This window comes from Chrysochloris asiatica, unplaced genomic scaffold, assembly GCF_000296735.1.
Source record: "Chrysochloris asiatica unplaced genomic scaffold, ChrAsi1.0 scaffold00285, whole genome shotgun sequence".
Classification (NCBI taxonomy): Eukaryota; Metazoa; Chordata; class Mammalia; order Afrosoricida; family Chrysochloridae; genus Chrysochloris; species Chrysochloris asiatica.
Genome location: NW_006408803.1, coordinates 984,291 through 1,004,887, shown reverse-complemented (window position 1 = coordinate 1,004,887; position 20,597 = coordinate 984,291). Strand labels below are relative to the sequence as shown.

General features: G+C 38.4%; 1 protein-coding gene across 1 annotated transcript in view; it reads left to right on the top strand.

Annotated features, from left to right (window-relative positions):
* Window positions 1-8,846: 8,846 nt before the first annotated feature.
* TET2 (tet methylcytosine dioxygenase 2) overlaps window positions 8,847-20,597 on the top strand; it is a 38,399-nt gene continuing 26,648 nt past the window's right edge. The window contains exons 1-4 of the mRNA XM_006874557.1: window positions 8,847-12,252; window positions 13,801-13,891; window positions 15,209-15,302; window positions 15,941-16,149. Coding sequence (XP_006874619.1) covers window positions 8,847-12,252; window positions 13,801-13,891; window positions 15,209-15,302; window positions 15,941-16,149 — 3,800 coding nt within the window. The remainder of the gene's footprint in view (window positions 12,253-13,800; window positions 13,892-15,208; window positions 15,303-15,940; window positions 16,150-20,597) is intronic.

The window sequence follows — 20,597 nt, the reverse complement described above, 5'->3', positions numbered from 1 at the left end:
AACCACCAACCTTGTGGTTCAAACCGACTTTGCAATCCAGCACTTTAGCCCACAGTGCTACACCAGGACTTCATAGATATTTATAGCTGATACCAAAGTCAGGTAACTGTAGACCAATATCCCTCATGATGAATATAGATGAAAAAAGTATCTACAAAATCCTAGACAATAGACTCCATTCCCATATCAGGGCAGAAAAATAAAATGAAATATGACCAACTGGTATTTATGCTTGTGTTCAAGGGTGGTTCAATGTTAGAAAATCAATCAGTACAATCTACCACATGAATAAAATAAAGGAAAAGAATTACATATTCATGTCAATCAATGTAGAAAAAGAATTTGATAAAATCCAACATTCTTTCCTGACAGCAGTTTTCAGGAAAATAGGAATAGAAGTGAAATCCCTCAACATAATTAAAATCCCTCAACATAATTAACATCAGCTAATGTTAGTCTTAATGGCGAGACATTGAAGACACATCCCCAGAGAACCAGACACAGTTGTCCTTTATCATCACTCTTACTAAATATTGTACTAGAAGTCTTAGCCAGAGCAATAAGGAAAGAAATGAGATTGTTAAGTGCTGTCTGTGGGTTCTAATTAATAATAATCCAGAATAGGGTTTTTAAGCGTGTTAAATCTTTGTGGTAGCAGAAAGCTTCATCTTACTCTCACAAAGTGGCTTTCTCCCACAGACCTTTGTCACTGTTAAGTACTGTTGAGAGAGTCGGTTCTTATCCAAAGTGACCCTGTATAGGGTTTCCTAGGATCAACTGGTGAGTTTGAACCACTGAGCTTGGGGTTCAGACCGACTTTGCAATCAAACACATTTACCCACAGCACCACACTTCTTTATTTGCAGATGATATTAACTTGTATGTAGGAAATTTCATAGATACTACCAGAAAGCACTGGTATCAAATAGAAAATTCAGCAATGTGGCAAGGTACAAGATGAAAAGAATGCATGACACATGTCATGTATCATGGCAGGACCATCGCAATTGTACTGAGATAAACTAATGTTTCACTGAATATAGAAATGAAATAATAAATGTTGGGGTAAGGCTCCAATACCCTCAGTGACATTAGGCTTGGAAAGTTAAGCCTTCCTCAAATTGTAGAGAAAAATCATTAACAATCCAACATTGCAAAGAAAACCTGAAGTCTAACAAAAGAAGTCTACAGAGTAAACGTTGGTGAAATACATGGTAGTGTTATGTGCTGTCAGGTCATTTCTGACTCGTTGTCTTGTAAAGTGCCATCAAGTTAGTAGTGACTCAGAGCAGCCCTATGCACAACAGAATGAAACACTGCCTGGTCCTGGCACACTGCCTGGTCTTGGGCCAACCTCACAATTGTTGCCATGCTTGAGCCCATTGATGCTGCCATATTGTCAGTCCATTTGCTTCCACTTGTTCTCTGACCCTCCACCTTACCAAAAATCATATCCTTCTCCAGTGACTGGTCCCTCCTGATAATATGTCCGAAGTATGAGAGACAAAGTTTGGCCATCATGGCCTCCAGGAAGCACTCTGGCTGCATTTCTCCCAAAACACAGGTCTGTTGGTTCTTTTGGCAGCCCATGGCACTTTCAATATTCTCCTCCAACACCATAACTCACATGAGTCAATGGTCTTCCTTATTCACTGTCCAGCTTTCACATGTGTATGAGGTTATTGAAAATACCGTGGCTTGGGTCAGGTGCACCTTAGTCCTTAAGCTGACATCTTTGTTCGTCAACACTTTAAAAAGGTCTTGTGCAGATTTGCCTAATGCGATAAATCATTTGATTTCTTGACTGCTGCTTCCATGAGTGTTGACAGTTGATCTGAGAAAAATGAACTCTGCGACAACTTCAAGCTGTTCTCCATTGATAAGAATTTTGTTTATTGGTCCAGTGGTGAGGATTTTTTTTTTTTTAATTTACATTGAGATGTAATCCATACCGAAGGCTATGGTCTTTGATCTTCATCAGTATTTAAGTCCTCTTCACTTTTTGCATATCACAGGTTGTTAATGAGTCTTCCTTCAATCCTGATGCCATGGTTTTCTTCATAGAACCCAGCTTATAGGATTATTTGCTCAGCATACAGGTTGAATAAGTATGGTGAATAAATACAACTCTGTCGCACACCTTCCTAATTTTAAACCATTCAGTGTTCCCATATTCTGTTTGAACAACTGCCTTTTGGTCTATGTACAGATTCCTCATGAGCACAATTAAGTGTTCAAAGGTACTCATACTTCACAATGTTGTCCATAGGTTGTCATGATCCACACAATCAAAGGCCTTTGCATAGTCAATAAAGCACAGGTAAATATCTTTCTGGTATTCTCTGCTTTTAGCCAAGATCCATCTGAGGTCAGCAATGATATCCCTTATTCCATGTCCTCTTCTGAATCCATCTTGAACCTCTGGAAGTTCTCTGTCAATGTATGCTTGCAGTTGCTTCTGTATTACTTTTAGTAAAAGTTTACTCACATGGGATATCAAAGATATGGTCTGATGATTTCCACAATCCATTGGGTCACCTCTCTTTGGAATGGGAACAAATATGGATCTCTCCAATCAGTTGGCAAAGTAGGTGTCTTCCCAATATCTTGGCATAGATGACTGTGAGTACCTACAGTGCTGCCTTCTTTGTTGAAATATTTCAATTTGTAGTCCATCAATTCCTAGTGACTTATTCATTGCCAATTCCTTCAATGCACCTTGGACTTCTTCCTTCAGTATCATTGGCTCTTGGACACATGCTGCCTATTGAAACGGTTGAACTTCCACTATTTCCTTTTGAAACAGTGACTCTGTGTTATCTTCTTTTGATACTTTCTGCATCATTCAATAATTTGCCCAAAGAATCCTTCAATAACGAAAGTTGAGGCCTGAATTTTTTCTTCAGTTCCCTCAGCTTGAGCAGTGGTGAGCGTGTTCTTCCATTTTTAAGTTTTTATTGTGAATTGAGTGATAGTTTCCATGGGAGAGCATCAGCTTTAAATTCTTCCTATCATATTTCATTTCATTGCAATGATTACAATCCTCTCCGTGCATCATCATTCAACAGCATTTGCTTCCATTCCCTCTGTATCCTGCCAGGACACCAGCACACAGCCCCTCTCCCTCCTTGAGTCTAGAGTCCCCAGCTGTTCCATCTCTCCAAGTCATCCTCTCTGCCTCCATCTCTGGCATTGCTGCTTCTCTGATAGAGTCCCGCACTCTGCTCTTCTCCCTTGATGGTCCCAGTGTCCTCTGCTCCTGGACTGCAAGATTAACTGCTTCCCTCCTTTTGTTACAAAATGTCTACCTTTACATTTGCAACTTTCACTATCAATCCTGATAGTAATTATTCACAGTTGAACCACAAGAGTCTTATTCCCATCTCCTTTCACCAGCCCCATCTAGACAGGTTGGAAACCACTCAGTGGAGATGCTACCTACCCCCACACCCTCTGAAACTAGGCTCCCTCTTGAAAGCTTGTAAAGTCTTCGTGCCTTTGTAGCTCTCCATTTTGGGTACCTAATGTCTAACTTGCCCATCCCTGTGAACCCTGTCTGTGTACCAAGGGGGTGGGAATGATCCTTGCTGTAAATATTCCTTCCCTCTTTTAAGCTACTATATCCATAAGTGTAGGTCAAGTTCATCAAATTGTAGCAAATTATACTTTTTTTCCTCTAGTCAAGTTCTGAACATCCAGCCATTGAAGCTAGGTCAAATGGATACTGTCTGCAAGTATGGGTGTTCTTGTGTATCTTTCCACACTTCATATCTGCTGGATGCGTCACTCTCTGCTCTAGGACTCTGTGGCTATATCCCTGTCCTTGGACTCAGAAGTCCCCAGGTCTCGCTATACTGCTGGCCAACCAGGTCTCAATCCAGGTTTACAGGCGTTTTTTGAAGGTGGTCAGACTTAGCTCACAGCTTGATACTTTAAATTATGTCTAAAATTATGTGAAATGGATCACAATAAATAATGTATTTAACTTTACAAATATTTTTTATCTAGAAAATTAAGTAGGGCAACATGAACTGTGTACAGAGCCTGCAGCTTTTATATATCTTAAATAGATATATACACATGTATGTACATGCAAACATCTTTTATTGGTGTATATATGAATTGATTTTGCAGTTGTCAAAATAAAACTTTTTAAACAGTATTTGGAAAAAAGTTAATTGACTTATTTTCTAAGGATTTATCTGAAAATTGTCTCTAGATTCATTAATTTTTTTAAAGTAATAGTAGTGGCACTGATTTTGGCAAAGCCTCTTAAAGATTACAATCTGCTCTCATAATTTTAAAACCTAAAATTTATTTGAACCGTGTATATAGCACCACACCAACCAGTACTCTAAAATTTATTATCTGTAATGGGTTATTGGAGTCCTCTTACTGTGGCTAATGAGTGTGGTGGGAAAGAAAGAGTCCCCACTGAATAGTTATCATCTTGTCTAGATGGGTCTGGTGAAAGGAGATGGGGATAAGATTCTTAAGATTCAATAGTGAATAACTGTTATCATGACTAATCGCGACTGTCACAATAGTAAAGGTAGAAGTTTTGTAACAAAAAAGGGGGAGTGGTTAATCTTACAGTCCAGAAACAGAGAACCCTAGGACCATTAAGAGAGGAATGCACAAATAGAATGTGGGACCTTGTCCAGAGAAGCAGCAGCGCCAGAAATGAAGGCAGAGATGGGGGCATGGAGAAGGGGAGCAGCTGAGGACTCTCATCAACTAAGAATAGAAGGACTAAGAACTGGTGGCCAGGAGCAGACTTGCAGAATGTGCCCTTTGGAGATGTAAATTATTATATATGCCTGAGTGGGTTTTTTTGTTAGTGTGTTTTTTTAAAAAAAAGCTAAAGTGGATAGAGAGAAATACTTTTAACTGATGGTATATAGAGGGGATTATAATCAACGTAATGAAACAAGTTATATGAATTGTTGAATGTGAAACTGATGATGTACCCTGTAAACTTTCACTCAATCCACAATAAAAACCTTAAATTAAAAAAACAAAAAAAACTATCATTTCAACGCACAATAAATATTTAATATTTTTGAAACTTTACATTCCTTTTTATCACACTAAAGCTTTGAAATCCAGTGTGTATTTTTGAGCACATATACTTTACATTTCAAGGCTCATAATTTCATAGCTATACATGATTGGTGCCTACCTGTACTGGACCATTCATAGCTAGCCCAGCTATTAAAATTTAGAAGGAGGTAGTTGGTCTAGTAGAATCAAAATCGTTTTGTCACTGTTGCTTTTCTGTAATTCTAGGAACAGTCTCTTGAAGGCTTTTATTATCAAGCAACTCAGATTTCTTCCAGTCTTTACCAGTGACCTAATTCCATAGCCACATACACATTTTTTAGCTATTTGTTACAGCATCACCTCACTGCATGTTAGTAGAATTTCATATTCTATTATAAGAATAGAAACCTATTATTTCACAGTCCTGAATGCTTGGAGTCCAAGATCAGGGGACTCCAAGGGGATTGTTTCCTTCTGAGGCTTTCAGGGGAGAAATTGTTGCATGCTTCTCTCTCAGCTTCTTCTAACTCCAAGCATTCTTTGACTTATAGCTACAGCATCATAAGGTGCCCTTTCTATCTTTTCTTTTATAATGGCACAGGTCATAAGAACAGGGCTTATTCTACTCCAGTATGGCCTCATGTTAACCCGATAATATTTTTTAACATTTTCAAAGACCCTATTTCCATGTTTAGAGGTAGGTGGCTGAAATTTTCAATGGGTCTTTTTAAGGAGCACACTTCAATAACCAACTAATTATTCCTATATTGTATATTTAAAAGCATAGTATTTCATACCATATTTCTCTTACACTCTATTAATCATTTATTAAGGAGCCCTGGTAGCCCACACACTCACCAGATGCTCTGAAGGGGAAAGATTTGGTAGCTTTTAAATTTGCATATGCCAAGGGGGCAGTTCTAGTCTGTCCTATTGGGTCACTGTGAATTAGAAATGACTTGATTACAATGGACTTAGTTTTCATTTTTTGACTGTTATGTGCTTGCACATGTTTTTTTTTTAAGTATAGTAAGTGTTGGCCACTGTCCAACCCACACTCCCATTTCTACTCTTTATCAGAATATTTGTGCCTATCCACTTTATTTTTTCATATGAACTTTATAGTCAGTTTTTTTGTATTTTTACTGAGAGTACATTAAAGGAGTACATCACTTTGACAACTATCTATGAACCTATTTTACCTTTCTATTTGTTTTATTTGTGTGTATATACTAGTATTTTCATTCAAATTAGTTTTTATTTCTTTAAAGTTTATTCCTAGCATTATAGACATTTTTGTTGCTATTTTAAGTACAATAGTTTATTTCAATAAAACTTTGAATTAGCTATTACATTTATATATCCATATGTTGTTGTTGTAAAGTTCCAACTCAGCAGCATAGTATTTCCGAGGAGTAAGTGGTGAATTTGAACCAGCAACCCTTTCAGTTTTAATGGGCCTTGTGGTCAAATGCACCATACCAGGATGGCTATTAATTGTTCTTCCTTAGTTGTTTTATTAAATTTTCATTAACTATAGAAGTTTTTCAGTTGATTGTATTGGTTTACCAGTATGCTATTACAACTAGTGATACTTTCAGTGTTTTTTCCCCAATGTTGACATCTTCTCTCTTCCTGTTGCATTTGCCTCCTTTAGTTAGCAATGGTTATTTTTCTGGCACTAAAAAGGAAAATAATTCTTTTTACCTCTTGTTCAACTTACATTCTTAAAAATACTGAGAAATGGTGTGGGGATGTAGAGCATGATTATATCAGGAATGGAGAAATAGTCACATTGTCAGTGAATTTAGTTCTTCAGTACTCATATTTCTTCCTGCTTCCCTTATCATTTGAATTTAAAATCATCAACTCTGATCTCAGAATGGCAAGTGAGTGAATAAATGAATGAGTGAACGATGAAGTGATCATAAGATAGCAAATGTGTTTCAACCTAGTACTTTTTGTTGAATACTCAATGTGTGGTACGTTGAAAATAGATACGTAACACCAAGTCTCCATTCTTAAGGCATTCGTCTTCTAGTAAGAGAAAATAAGCAAATCACAGTGAGCATGATCTGTTCAGCGGTAGAATTTGTACAAGCATAGACCTGAATGATTAATCTTCTTTGGAGTCAGGAGGGAAATGCTAGGAGAGTGATTTCCGAGACATATTTAGAGAGATGCTTAGGAGTCACAGAGCAGATAAGGAGATGAAGAAGGCTTATGGAACAAAGGCATGAAGGTAGCATTTTTATTCTTTAATTTTTTTTATTGTGAATTGAGTAAAGGTTTACAGGGCAGATCACCAGCCCCACTGTCAACAAATTGTACACTCACTGTCATTATGATTGGAATTCAGTCCATAAGTTAACAATATTTACCCCCTACTCATTTTATTTCTTTCCTCCCAGTCATCCTGTAACCATCGTAGAAAATCTTTTAGATGGTAGTTTCTTATTTTTAGGAATTTATTAGATATTATTTTAGAACATAAACTGTGATTGAAATAGGTAGAGAGAAAAATGGAAGCCTCCATATGAAGTAGGCAGCTAGCATCCCTAGAGGAAATCATAAAATAACCTAAAGAGAGGACATTTCGTAAACTATACTTTTCATCCATACACTACTTCCCCCAGGGTGCTGATAACGTACAAGGAACTATAACATATCTTAGGTGTGTTTCGGTGAACTTAAGATAACTGGTAGAGGCATTATGAAACAGTAAAGTGTTTTAAAAGTCAGGTCATAACATCAGACTTGCATTTTAGAATATTCTGTCTGTTAACACATTAAAGGGAGCTTTGAAGGATTGTGGGATAAGAGGCAAGTTAGACTATGCAAGAAACTATTTCAAAAGTTATAACGCTAGATAATGACACAATATAATATAGATCTGTGCTAACATGTAGAAGTCATGATGATTCAAGGAATATATAGGAAATAGAACTGATAAAGGGAGACTGATGCAGATGATTAATGCATGTGCCAGCTGACCAAAAGTTTGGAGGTTTGTGTATACCCAGAGCAGCTTTGCTAAAAAGGGCTGGCAATGTGCTTCTGAAAAACTATCAATTATAATAAATCCTAGGGAGTATAGTTATGCTTTGACACGCATGAGGTCATCATAATTCAAAACTGACTCATTGACAACTGGGTTTAGGATTAATAAGACTTAGGTAATTGGATATGTGAGGTGGTAGAGAAGAAGGACACTGGCAGTTTGACAAAAAGAATTATTTGAGGGAAGAAGTTGATACTTTCACTAATACAATGTGAACTTTCCACAGTAAGTGGTGGTTTTGATTGTCCCTGTTCTTTGGAACCATAAATATTTGAGAATTGTTGAGAAGACCAGGAGAGTCACTTTCAGTATTGTCACTGAAACATGATGTGTTACAGTTTTTCTTGTCTGTTGTTGTTGTTCTCTCAGGGACATTGCTTTTAGACACCTTGTTGTTGTTAAGTGCTGTCGAGTCGGTTCCGACCCATAGCGACCCTGTACAGGGTTTCCGAGGGTGTAAATCTTTACGGGAGTAGAAAGCCTCATCTTTCTCCCGCGGAGCAGCTGGTAGTTTCGAACCGCTGACCTTAAGGTTCGCAGCCCGATTTGTAACCCCTACGCTACCAGAGCTCCTTGTCTAGTATTCCAGTATTGTTTATGTCAGTATTTTATAAGCATATTTTTAGTATATTATTAGATGTTAATGTATATATGTATATATTGATGCACTTTAATTTTTGTTTCTGTGTTCTTTAGAATTCATTCAGAGGGCAGCCTTGTGGATGGCCTGGAAGCAAGCCTGATGGAACAGGATAGAACCAACCATGTGGAGGGCAACAGACTAAGTCCATTCCTGATACCGTCTCCTTCTGCCATTTGCCAGACAGAATCTCTGGCTATAAACCTCCAGAATGGAAGACCAGTAACTGAGGGACCTCGTTCAGAATTAAATGGAGAAACCAAGTGGCAGTCTTTCACAAGTTATTATGGGATACCCCCTATGAAAGGGAGCCACAATAGTCGTATAAGTCCAGACTTCGTACAAGAAAGTAGTGGGTATTCCAAGTGTTTGCAAAATGGAGGAATAAAACGCACAGTTAGTGAACCTTCTCTGTCTGGACTCCATCAGAACAAGAAACTGAAGCAAGACCAAAAGACTAATGGAGAAAGAGAGAACTTCAGAGAAAATCAAGAAAGAAATCCAGGTGAAAGCAGCAGTCAACCAAATGTCTCCGATTTGAGTGATAAGAGAGAACCTGGGAGCTCGGTAGCCCAAGAAAATGCAGCTAAAGAAACAGTCATTTTTTCAACAAATAAATGCAATGAGTCTGAAAATCCAGGGCTTCAGATTCTGAATCAGCAAGAGCTGAAAAATGTCAACTACCATGACAAGAACATTGTATTACTTCTCAAAAATAAGACAGTGCTAATGCCTAATGGTGCTACAGTTTCTGCCTCTTCCATGGGAAACACACATGGTGAACTCCTAGAAAAAACTTTGTCTCAATATTATCCAGATTGTGTTTCCATTGCAGTACAGAAAGCCACATCTCACATAAATGCCATTGACAGCCCAGCCACTAATGAGTTGTTGTGTGAGATCACTCACCCATCCCATACCTCAGGGCAAATCAATTCCCCACAGACTTCGAACTCTGAGCTGCCTCCAGCACCAGTTGCAGTGGTGACTGAGGCCTGTGATGCTGATAATGTTAGTAAACCATCTGCAATGCTCGGTACCTGCTCCTTTCAGAAACCAGAACAATCACAGCCACAAAAATCAATTTTTGAGAGAAGCCCATCTCCTGCAGAAAACAGTAATATCCAAGGACCCACCGCAAAGCTAGTATCTGGTGAAGAATTCTGTTCCAGTTCCAGCAGTCATTTCCAAGTTCCTGGCTGCAGCTCTGAACGATATTCAAAGCAAAATGAAATGAATGGTGCTGTTTTCAAGCAAAGCTCAGTGTTCCCTAAGGATTCTTTTTCTGCCACTAGCATACCGCCCCCACCACAACTGCTTCTTTCTAGCCCTCCTCCACTCCCACAGATTCCTCAGCTTCCATCAGGAGGAAAAAGCACTCTGGATGATGGAGTTTTACAAGAACACCATCGCTACCCTAACCAAAATAACACAGCTCTTTTAAGAGATGTGAAAATAGAGAATGAGCCAGAGGCACCAACATCCCAGAGTCCTAACCCACCTACGCATGCATTCAGTTCTTCTCTTACGCTTCCAGAAAGACCTCAGAATAACTGTATTAACAGGAATGATATATGGACTCCAGGGACAATAGCTTTTCCATTGTGTTCCAAGAAAACAAGACAAATACCAGAACATCTCAAGCATAACTCAACAGTTCTTGGTAGAAATGCAGATCCACAAGGCCACTGCCAGCAGATGATGGGACACAAAGAGCAAAAGATTATGAAGGGTCAAGATAAAGAACAAGTGCAAGAACTTGAGCTCCCAACGCAGTCCAGTCTGAAGCCAGGGTGGATTGAATTGAAAGCCCCTCATTTTCATCAACCAGAATCCCATCAAAAATATAATGAGGCTTCATTGAGGTCAAGTCTTCAATATGAATCCAGTTCTTGCAATCAGATGACCTCCAAACAATACACTGGAAATTCCAACATGCCTGGGGGACTCTCAGGGCAAGTTTATGTCCAGAAAATAATGCAACCAGAGCACAGGTCACAAATGTACCAAGTTAAGATGGATCAAGGGCAGTCTCAACGGACACTGGATCAGCATCTCCAGCCTCAAAAAACCTCACCACAGGTGCATTTCTCTAACACAGACCCTTCACCTGATGCTCACATGCAGTCACTTCATTTTCAGTCAAGACCAGGTCCCCAAACTGAGAAACTCATGTCCATATCATTAACACAGCACTTGAATCAACAAACTTTAGAGACTGAGCCTTTCACAAACTCACACCTTTTACAGTATAAGCTTCATAAGCAGGCAGCACAAACACAACCATTGCAGAGTGCACATCTCCCTCAAAACCAGCAACTACAGCAAAAATTGCAAATGAAGAATAAAGAACAAATGCCTCAGACTTTTTCAAATCCTCAAAGCAACAATGTTCAGCAAAGAGAAGGATCATTCTGTGGCCTGATTAAAGTGGAGGAATGCTTTGGTGGTGAAAATCAGTATTTGAAATCAAATGAGTTCCAGACTCATAACATCCAATTGGGACTGGAGCAAAGACAGAATATGAATAGTAGACATTCTCCTTATGGTCAAATTCTGAAATCAAATGCAAGCAGTATACAGACTTCTGGTGTGAACAGTACACACCTAGTTCCAGAGAAGAAAGAACAGGTCATTAATACTGAATCCTTAGTAGGAAATAAGACTCAGAACTCTCAACACTTGCATTATTTTCCAAATAATGTGACCATAAAGCAGAATATTTTCAATAGGTGCTTTCAAGAACAGGAGCAGAGGCCTCAACAAGCTTCAGCTCTACAGGGATGTAAGAGTAAAAACCAAGATATGTCTAGTCAACAAGGTGCACAATTCACTCAACAAAGGTACTTGAAGCATAACCAAGCAAATGCTTTCCCTGTGCCTGACCAGGGAGGAAGTCATATTCAGACCCCTCCCCAGAAGGACATTCAGAAGTACGCTGCTTTAAGGTGGCACCTCTTACAGAGGAAAGAACTGCATCAAACTCAGCAATCACAAACTGAGACTTGTCGTAATCAGATGCACAGGCCTATTAAAGTTGAACCCGGGTCCAAGCCCCAAGCTTGTATGAGACCGATGTCCGTACAGCCAGAAAACAAAATGTGGAAAAAAGTAACAAAGCAAGACATTTCCCCTCTGAGCTGTAATAATGTGCAGCAAAAGAGCATCATTGAGACCATGGAACAACATCTGAACCAGTTTCAGGTCAAATCATTATTTGACCATAAGACTTCTGCACTTAAATCACAAAAGCAAATAAAAGTTGAAATGTCAGGACCAGTCACAGTGTTAACTAGGCAAACCACTGCTGCAGAACTTGATAGTCACACCTCAGCTGTAGAGCAGCCAGCAACTCATTCTTCAGAAAAGACACCAACCAAAAGAACAGCTGGTTCTGTTCTCAATAATTTTTTAGAGTCACCTTCCAAATTGCTAGATACGCCTATAAAAAATTTATTGGATACACCTGTCAAGACTCAGTATGATTTCCCGTCATGCAGATGTGTAGGTAAGTGCCTGAAATGTACTGAGACACATGGTGTTTATCCAGAATTACAAAATTAATCTTCAGATACAGGATTTTCTTTTCTTTTGCCTTTTTAAATCTTGAGTCTGCCAGCAGTTTTGTAAAGGCTCATAAAAATCTGAAGCTTACATTTTTTGTCTTTAAATTACAGATGCTTGTGCTGCACAAGGAAGAACTTCACCTACATACAATTTTCCTCCTCCAAAAAATTAAGACAATTGTACATGTTAATGTTTTCCTTTATTCAGATCCTTTAAATACATAAGTACATCTGTTTTTATATAATTCAGTCTTCTGGAGAGACAGCCAGGCATTTGGAAACGTCTGTTAAAATTAGAAGATACTGTCCATGTGCAAACTAATAAAGGAGCTATTTTTAAACACCAGGTTGAATGTATTAGTTGTGTTATAATACTAATTTTATATTCAGTCTTAGTGAATTGGGAAATGTGTTATGCTGAAACTCTGAATAAGGATAAATTTATCCTTTCTCCACTTAATTCCACTTTCTTCAGTTAATTCCATTTTTTCTTTGAAGGTTCATGTATTTGGTTAAAATGAGGTCTCTTAGCACCTTTTGATATATGATTGGCTTGTAAAAACAGGGAAATGTTTTTGCTGATAGATGCAGTTAATGTGTGTGGGTGGAGAAAAAGAATTTAATGAGTTGTTCATCTTGGAGGTAGTAGAAAAGATTTGAGAAAGCATACTTGCTAAAACTACTGTAGTTAATTGTCACCTTCCTCTTACAATGGAAAATCCCCAAACTTTATGGAAGGGAATGCAGGGAGGATCATTCTACACTGCTCCTCTTTAATAATTGTTTGCTTACTTCTTTAACCTACTTATTATTAGTTAAATTATAATCCTCTCATTTCCTTTTCTTTATCCCCTACCCCATATTTTCATTTTCCTATCTTTGGTCATTTGTAACAACCTTGCTTTTACCTGACTCCCTCTCCAGTATGTTCTTAAATCATAATTGCTCAAAAAGAATATACAAATATGGGTCTGAATTGAATATCTTATTTTCAAAGCTGGGATAATTAAATATGATAGAGAAATAAGAGGGTAAAAGAGATCCTTAACAATAAACTGAACAATAGTTAGAATTCAGGTCATAAAGGGCATTTTATTTTCAATCTGTTACTGACTAGTTCCAGGCAGGCATGTAGTAAACTTTTTTTATTTTTCAGTTCAAAGAATTGGGTTATTGTCTATAATACATATAAAACTATCTTAATTCCCTCACTGTCTTTGTTTAATTCCCCTTTTTTGGTTTACGATAAAATAGTTTCTTATCCCATATCTGAAATATAGTTTAATATATTTTTATTGACCAGCCTACCTGTACATATTTGGCACATTTTCTAATAGGTCAGTCCATCAGCTTACTAATTTTAAAGAAAAATAAAATTTAAAGTCACATTAGTTCCCGTAATGTACACTTGGGGGATAAACTTTGTGAATGTAGCCTTTATATTTAGTATAATAGAGGTCTAAAATAATAATCTTCTATTATCTCAACAGAGCAAATTATTGAAAAAGATGAAGGTCCTTTTTATACCCATCTAGGAGCAGGTCCTAATGTGGCAGCTATTAGAGAAATCATGGAAGAAAGGTAATTAACGCAAAAAGCGCAGGGCAGATTAACGTTTATCCTTTTGTATATGTCAGAATTTTTCCAGCCTTCCCACACAAAGCAGTAAACAATTGTAAATCAAGTAATTATTAAGAGGCTCAGCTATTCCAGGGTTGCCAACACTGCATACTGTGCTATTCAGTAGAGAGTCACAATATTTGACAGGACTAATAGCCATCTAGTTGGCACCAGCTGCCCACTTTGAGGTAGATGCCAGAAAACCCAGGCACCAACAAGAAGCAGCCTGCCAGCCTGCAAGGCACAAGGGTGCTTGCACTGGCTGCAAAGAAAGGCCTCACTTGGACTTTCCCACTTGAGAAAGCTGCAAAGAGGGAACACTGAATAAATTCACCTGGAGTTGTAAATGAGTAGTTATCTCAAAGGAAGTTCCTTATTTTGAACAAAGAGCAAGTGTAGTATGCTGAACAGAAGTAGAATAAAATTATATTTATAGCTGATTTTTTTTTTTTTAATTGTAAACAGGTATGCAAGTGTCTACTTGAGTATGCAAACTTACTCTTGAAGGTAGAAAACTCTTATGAGTAAGCTATTAAGTGTGAAGAAAGACGTTACTCAGCTGTTAACTGTGGATAGGGTTAGTTCTCTTGAAGCAGGTAGGCAGTGTTATCGTGAAAGTGCACTAAGAGTCATCCTAAGCAACAAGGAGAAATTCCTACATTTCTAAAATCCTCTGTTCTAAATTAGCATGTAGACATTCACTAAATAATCATCATCTTAGTGAACTGGCAAAAATTGCTGATTTCCCCAAGTGCCTTTTTAAAAAAAAATTAGCAAGTAACAAATAAGTACATAATGTCTTGGTCATAGGGAAAATAAAGTATTTCTAGTAAATCCCACATATTAAAAGTGACTAGATAGTAGTTATCAGTCTCATAAAAAATGTTTGTCTTTGAGGAACAACTATTACTAAAAATTATGAATCCCCAAATTTTAAAACAACTAAACTTAATGGAGAAAGCAATTAGCATAAGTTTTAGAAGACTGAGTTTAGAATTCTAACTTCCAAAACCATTTTTATGCTTTGTGAACTTATACATAGAAACAAGCTTTCCCATTATTTTCACCCAACATAATTTACAAAATAGTTATCAGTATATTTTGATACTGACAAAACACAAGGTTTAAAAATTATTAATGAGTTTGCTTGGCTTAGACCTGTTTTTTGAAAAATAAATTAAACCATTCATTCTCAGGATTTGATCATAGAATAAAATATAGTTTGGTTGCCACTGTATAAATTTGCTGATTGCATATGTATGTGTTTCTGTGATTAAGGTTTGGACAGAAGGGTAAAGCTATTAGGATTGAAAGAGTCGTCTATACTGGTAAAGAAGGCAAAAGTTCTCAAGGATGTCCTATTGCTAAATGGGTAAGTGTGACTTAACAGGCAGTTGAAATTTCAATTTGGGCACTTTGGTTTATTAATCCACCCTCAGAATTGGATTATCCACATCAAAGAGTCATATGTACATGAGAAAAATATTGTTTCTATTTATTTTAACTTCTTTTATCTGTTATGAAGAATTGCAGAATATTTTTAGAATCATAAGGGAATTATTTAATTGAAAGTATTTTATGGTGAATTATAGATTCATTCTAGTTCCTGATGAAATTATAATTCTTACTGAGTTGTGCGGAAGTGGTCCTTCATTCTTTTAATATCTTTAGACAATCTTTTATCCTGATTTAAGATCTGTATGTTAAGAAGAAATGAATGTCTTTTTACCTATTTCTAGCTTTATTGGAGGTGGCTTCATCCTCTTTGTACTGGATGAGGTTAGTTTTAACCCCCTATTTGATAGTTGGCCAGCAAAAGGAAGTTGCAGGTCCTAGTAAATGTTGCCTTAATTGAGCCCAAGAGAAGAAAAAATACACATACATAAATCAGTACATCTGCTGCAAGTGACCACTGTTTTTTGTTTTTGTTTTTTTGTTGTTTTTTTCCGGTTTTTGTTTTGTTTTGGTTTGGTTGGGATTGGGTGTTTGTTGGAATGGTAATTCATACAGGTGGTTCGGAGAAGTGGCAATGAGGAGAAGCTGCTGTGTTTGGTGAGAGAGCGAGCCGGCCACACCTGTGAGGCTGCTGTGATTGTGATTCTCATCCTGGTTTGGGAAGGAATCCCACTGTCTCTGGCTGACAAACTGTACTCAGAGCTCACTGAGACACTGAGGAAATACGGCGCGCTCACCACTCGTAGATGTTCCCTGAATGAAGAGTAAGTGAAGCCGAAGGGCATTCCTTTCTAGGGTATAAAAAAGGCTGGTCTTTGGTTTAAGGGAGTAGAGTTGAATCTAGATTTATAAAAAATACAATCAAGCAATAGGAAGTTACATTTGCTAACATGAAGTGATACTTACATTAGCTTTTTTTTTTATTGTGAATTGAATGAAGGTTTACAGAGATCATCAGTTGTACATTCAACAAGTCATATACTTTGCTTCATTACATGGTTGTAATCCTATCTAGAAGGAGCTCTGGTAGCGTAGTGGTTATGAATCGGGCTGCTAAACTGAAGGTCGGCAGTTCAAAACTACCAGTGGTTCCACAGGAGAAAGATGAGGCATCTGCTTCCGTAAAGATTTACAACTTCAAAAACCCTGTGCAGGGTCACTATGAGTTAGAGACGACTGACTCCACAGTACTTAACGACGATCCCATCTAGTTAACAGTATTTACCTCTGTTCACCTTACTATTGCATTCCTCCCCATATCTCCTGCTCCCTTCTTTCTCTGCTAAGCTCCCTCTTGCTGTATATTGCCTGCCCTATCATCCGTGTTACCTTGGGTCTACCCTCTAGTCTTAACCCATTCATAACCATCAGAGATAGTTTATTTTACCAAGAAAACATTTTTTAAAAATACTGTTTATTATGAACTGAGTGATAGTCTGTTTTGGCAGATCATCATTTTTGTACTCAACCAATCATTGTAATGATACAATATCTCCTCCCCTGTTTTTTTCAACTCCAGGTTTTAATTTCCTTGCTGAGATACACATGGCTTTACATCTTACACACCACTCTGCCATCTGTAATTTAGTTTCTTGAAATGCAAACTTTCAGGCTGTGGAATCAACACAGAGCACAGACTTGAGAATGTCTAACTCAACTATCCCCGTTGTGATGGCCTGAATTGTATCTTCCAGAAATACACATTGTTAATCCTAACCATTGTTATTGTTGTTCAAGTGCATTGGCATTGCTTCTGACTCAGAGCAAACCTGTGTAGGGTTTCTGAAGAGCAGCTGATAGGTTTGAATCACTTACTTTGCAGTTCAAACACACCGTGCAGTCCAGTGCATCATCCTGCAGCACCACACTTGGGAATGGATTGTCTGTGCTATGTTAGCAGATTATATCACTGTAGTGTATGTTTTATGTACATGAAGCATTCAGGGACATATAGCCATTCAAACAACCAAATGGTACACTCTGAAAGCTTGCCCACCAACCATCAGCACACAGCCCCTCTCCTTCCCTGAGTTGAGAATCCCCAGCTACTCCATCTCCCGACGTCATCACCTCTGCCTCCATCTCTGACATCACTGCTTATTTGGATAGGGTACCGCACTCCACTCTACTCCCTTAGTGTTCCCCCTGGGACCTCAGCTCCAGGACTGCAAAATCAACCACTCCCCTCCTTTTGTTTTAAAACATCTACATTTATATTTCCAACACTCACGGTCAGTCTTGATAGCAATCATTCACTATTGAAGCACAAGAATCTTATTCCCATCTCCTCTCATTAGCCCTGTCCAAATAGGTTGGAAACCTCATTGAAGATTCTGCCTTCTCCCGCACCCTGTGCAACTAGGCGTCCTCTTGAAAGCTTGTAAGTCAGTTATTTCTTGCCTTTGTAGCCTCATTTGGGGTGGCCAATGTCTAAGTTGCCCATGCCTGTCAATCCTTTTGTACCTAGAGGGTGAGAATGATCCTCACTATAAGGTTCATTTCCTTTTTTGAGCTACTAAATCAATAAGGAAGGTCAAGTTCAACAAATTGTAGCGGACTATTCTTTTTTTTCACTTTCTTCTCTAGTCTAGTGCTGATCAACGAGCCATTAAAGCCAGGTCAAGTGGGTACTGTCTGCAAGTATAGGTGTTCTTGTGCATCTCCCCACACTTCATATCAGCTAGATGCTTCACTGTCTGCTCTAGTCCTCTGTGCAATACCCTTTTTTGATGTACACAAAAACATGCAGGCATATGTAGTCCTTTAAACAACCAAAGGACACATTTTGCAAACCAGCCCTCTGCCTGCCAGCACACAGCCTTTCTATTTACTTTAGTCTAAAGTCTTCAAATGCTCTCTCTCTCCCTGCCATTCTCTCTGTTATTTTTTTACGCTATAGCCATTAGTTGTTCTGCGGGAGAAAGATGAGGCTTTCTGCTCCCATAAAGATTTACAGCCTTGGAAACCCTGTACAGGGTTCCTATGAGTCAGAACCGACTCCACGGCACACCATCACCATCACCTCCACCACCATAGCCATTAGTTAGGAACAGTTACTTGGAAACTAACACATCTATACAAACATAGCCTTAAATATACTATAAATATGAAACTGTGTGGGAGCCCACTTGCTACTGGTAGCAGCATTTTGTGCGTTTAGTGGCCACATTCATAGGTATGGAAACTACAAAGTTTCTCACCTTACCTGAGGGGCCTCAAAAAGTTTGTGGAAAAATGGTATTAAAAGCTAATAGAATATTTTCACAAACTGGTTTCTTTCACTCCTTGGGTTTTTTTAAAAAGATTTTTATTGTGGATTAAGTGAACGGTTACAGGGAAAATCATCAGTGTTACAGTCAACAAATCATACAGCTTGTTTCATTACAGTGATTCTAATCCCCTCCATGTACCATCAGTTAACAGTGTTTTTCTCTATTCATTTTAGCTTTTTTAAAAAAAATACAAAGCACTCACAAATGTAATAATTTACACCTTCAAAGGGCACATTCTGCAAGTCTGCGTCCTGGCCACCAGCTCTTAGTTCCTGTCTTCCCATGACTCTGGAGTTCTCAGCCGTTAACCCTCTCTATGACCGCATCTCTGCCTCCTTCTTTGGATAAATTCCCGCATTCTGTTGTGCTCTTCTCCCTTGATGTCCTAGGGTCCTCCATTTCTGGACTGTAAGATTAACCACTCCCGTTTTTGTTACAAAACTTCTACCTTTACAATTGTGACAGTCGCAGTTAGTCATAATAACAATTATTCACTATTGAATCTTACAAATTTTATTCCCATCACTTTTCACCAGATACATCTAGAAGAGATGAAAACTATTTAATGGGGACTCTTTCTCCCCCCCTCCCCACACACTCTTTAACTAAACTCCCTCTTGAAACCTTGTAAGCCAGTCACTTAGTGCCTTTATTGTCCTCTCATTTTAGGTAGCAAATGTCTAAGTTGGCCATCCCTATCCACCCTGTGAACAGAGGGGATAGCATTATTACTTGATATGAAGACTCCTTCCCTCTCTGTTGGTATTTAGAGTTACTATTTCCATGAGTATAGGTCAAGTACATCAAATTGTACCAGATTACTCTTTTTATCCTCTTCTTTCTTCTTCTGGTTGAGCTCTGATCATCCAGTCATTGAAGCCAGGTAAAGTGGGTATTATCTACAAGTGTGGGTGTTCTTGTGCATATGCCCTCTCTTCTTATCAGGTGGACACTTCACTCTCCACTCTAGTCTTCTGTGGCTGTATCACTGACTCTGGGCCCAAGAGTCTCCAGGTCTTGCCACACTGCTGGCCAACCAGGTCTCCAGCTGTGTTCATAGGAGTCTATTGAACAGCTTCATTGCTGTTTTCCCCTTACTTCCCCTTATCAGTGACGAATGTGGTCACCAATCAGAGTGTGTATTCCCATTGAGTCTTAGTCTTGGAAGGGCATTTGCTCTGAGGGGACCCAACCACTTGCCTTGATGTCTCCTGGGCAAGCACCTTGCTTGTTCTTGTAGTAAACAGTCGGTCTGCCTATATATTGTTTTGTATTTTTCCTATTGGTCTTTCTTTCAAGAAATATCTTCTGTTCTTCTAGCTGCTCCAGATTGGTCTGCTTGTGCTTTCAAGTGGAAATTTCCCACCTCTGAAGATTCTGGACGTGGTTCAGAATTCCACCTATAGTCTTATGTAATGCAGAGGCTCCGCAGGAAGACTCCTTCACTGGGCAAGTTGTAGCCCCATTTTAGGTATTGGACAGAGACTTTTAAAAATTATTTTTATATTATTTTTAAAAAGTTTTTATTGTTAACTGAATGACAGTTTACATGGGAGAATATCGGTTTTCCGCTCATCCTATCGTATTTCGTTTCATTGCAATGATTACAATCTCCTCAGTGCCTCATCATTCAACAGTATTTGTTTCTATTCCCTCTTTTTTTTTTTAATGTACACCAAAACACTCAGGAATATATAATCATTTAATAATCCAAAGGGTACATTTCTGCAAGCCTGCCTCCTGGCTGCCAGCACACAGCCTTTCTCTTTCCATGAGTCTAGAGTCCTTAGTTGCGCTCTCTTTCTCCATGTCAAACTATAATGTCTTTTTCTAGAGATTAGTCTTTTCTGATGACATTCCAAAAATTGTTGTTGTTGTTAAGTGCCATCGAGTCGGTTCCGACCCATAGCGACCCTGTACAGGGTTTCCGAGGGTGTAAA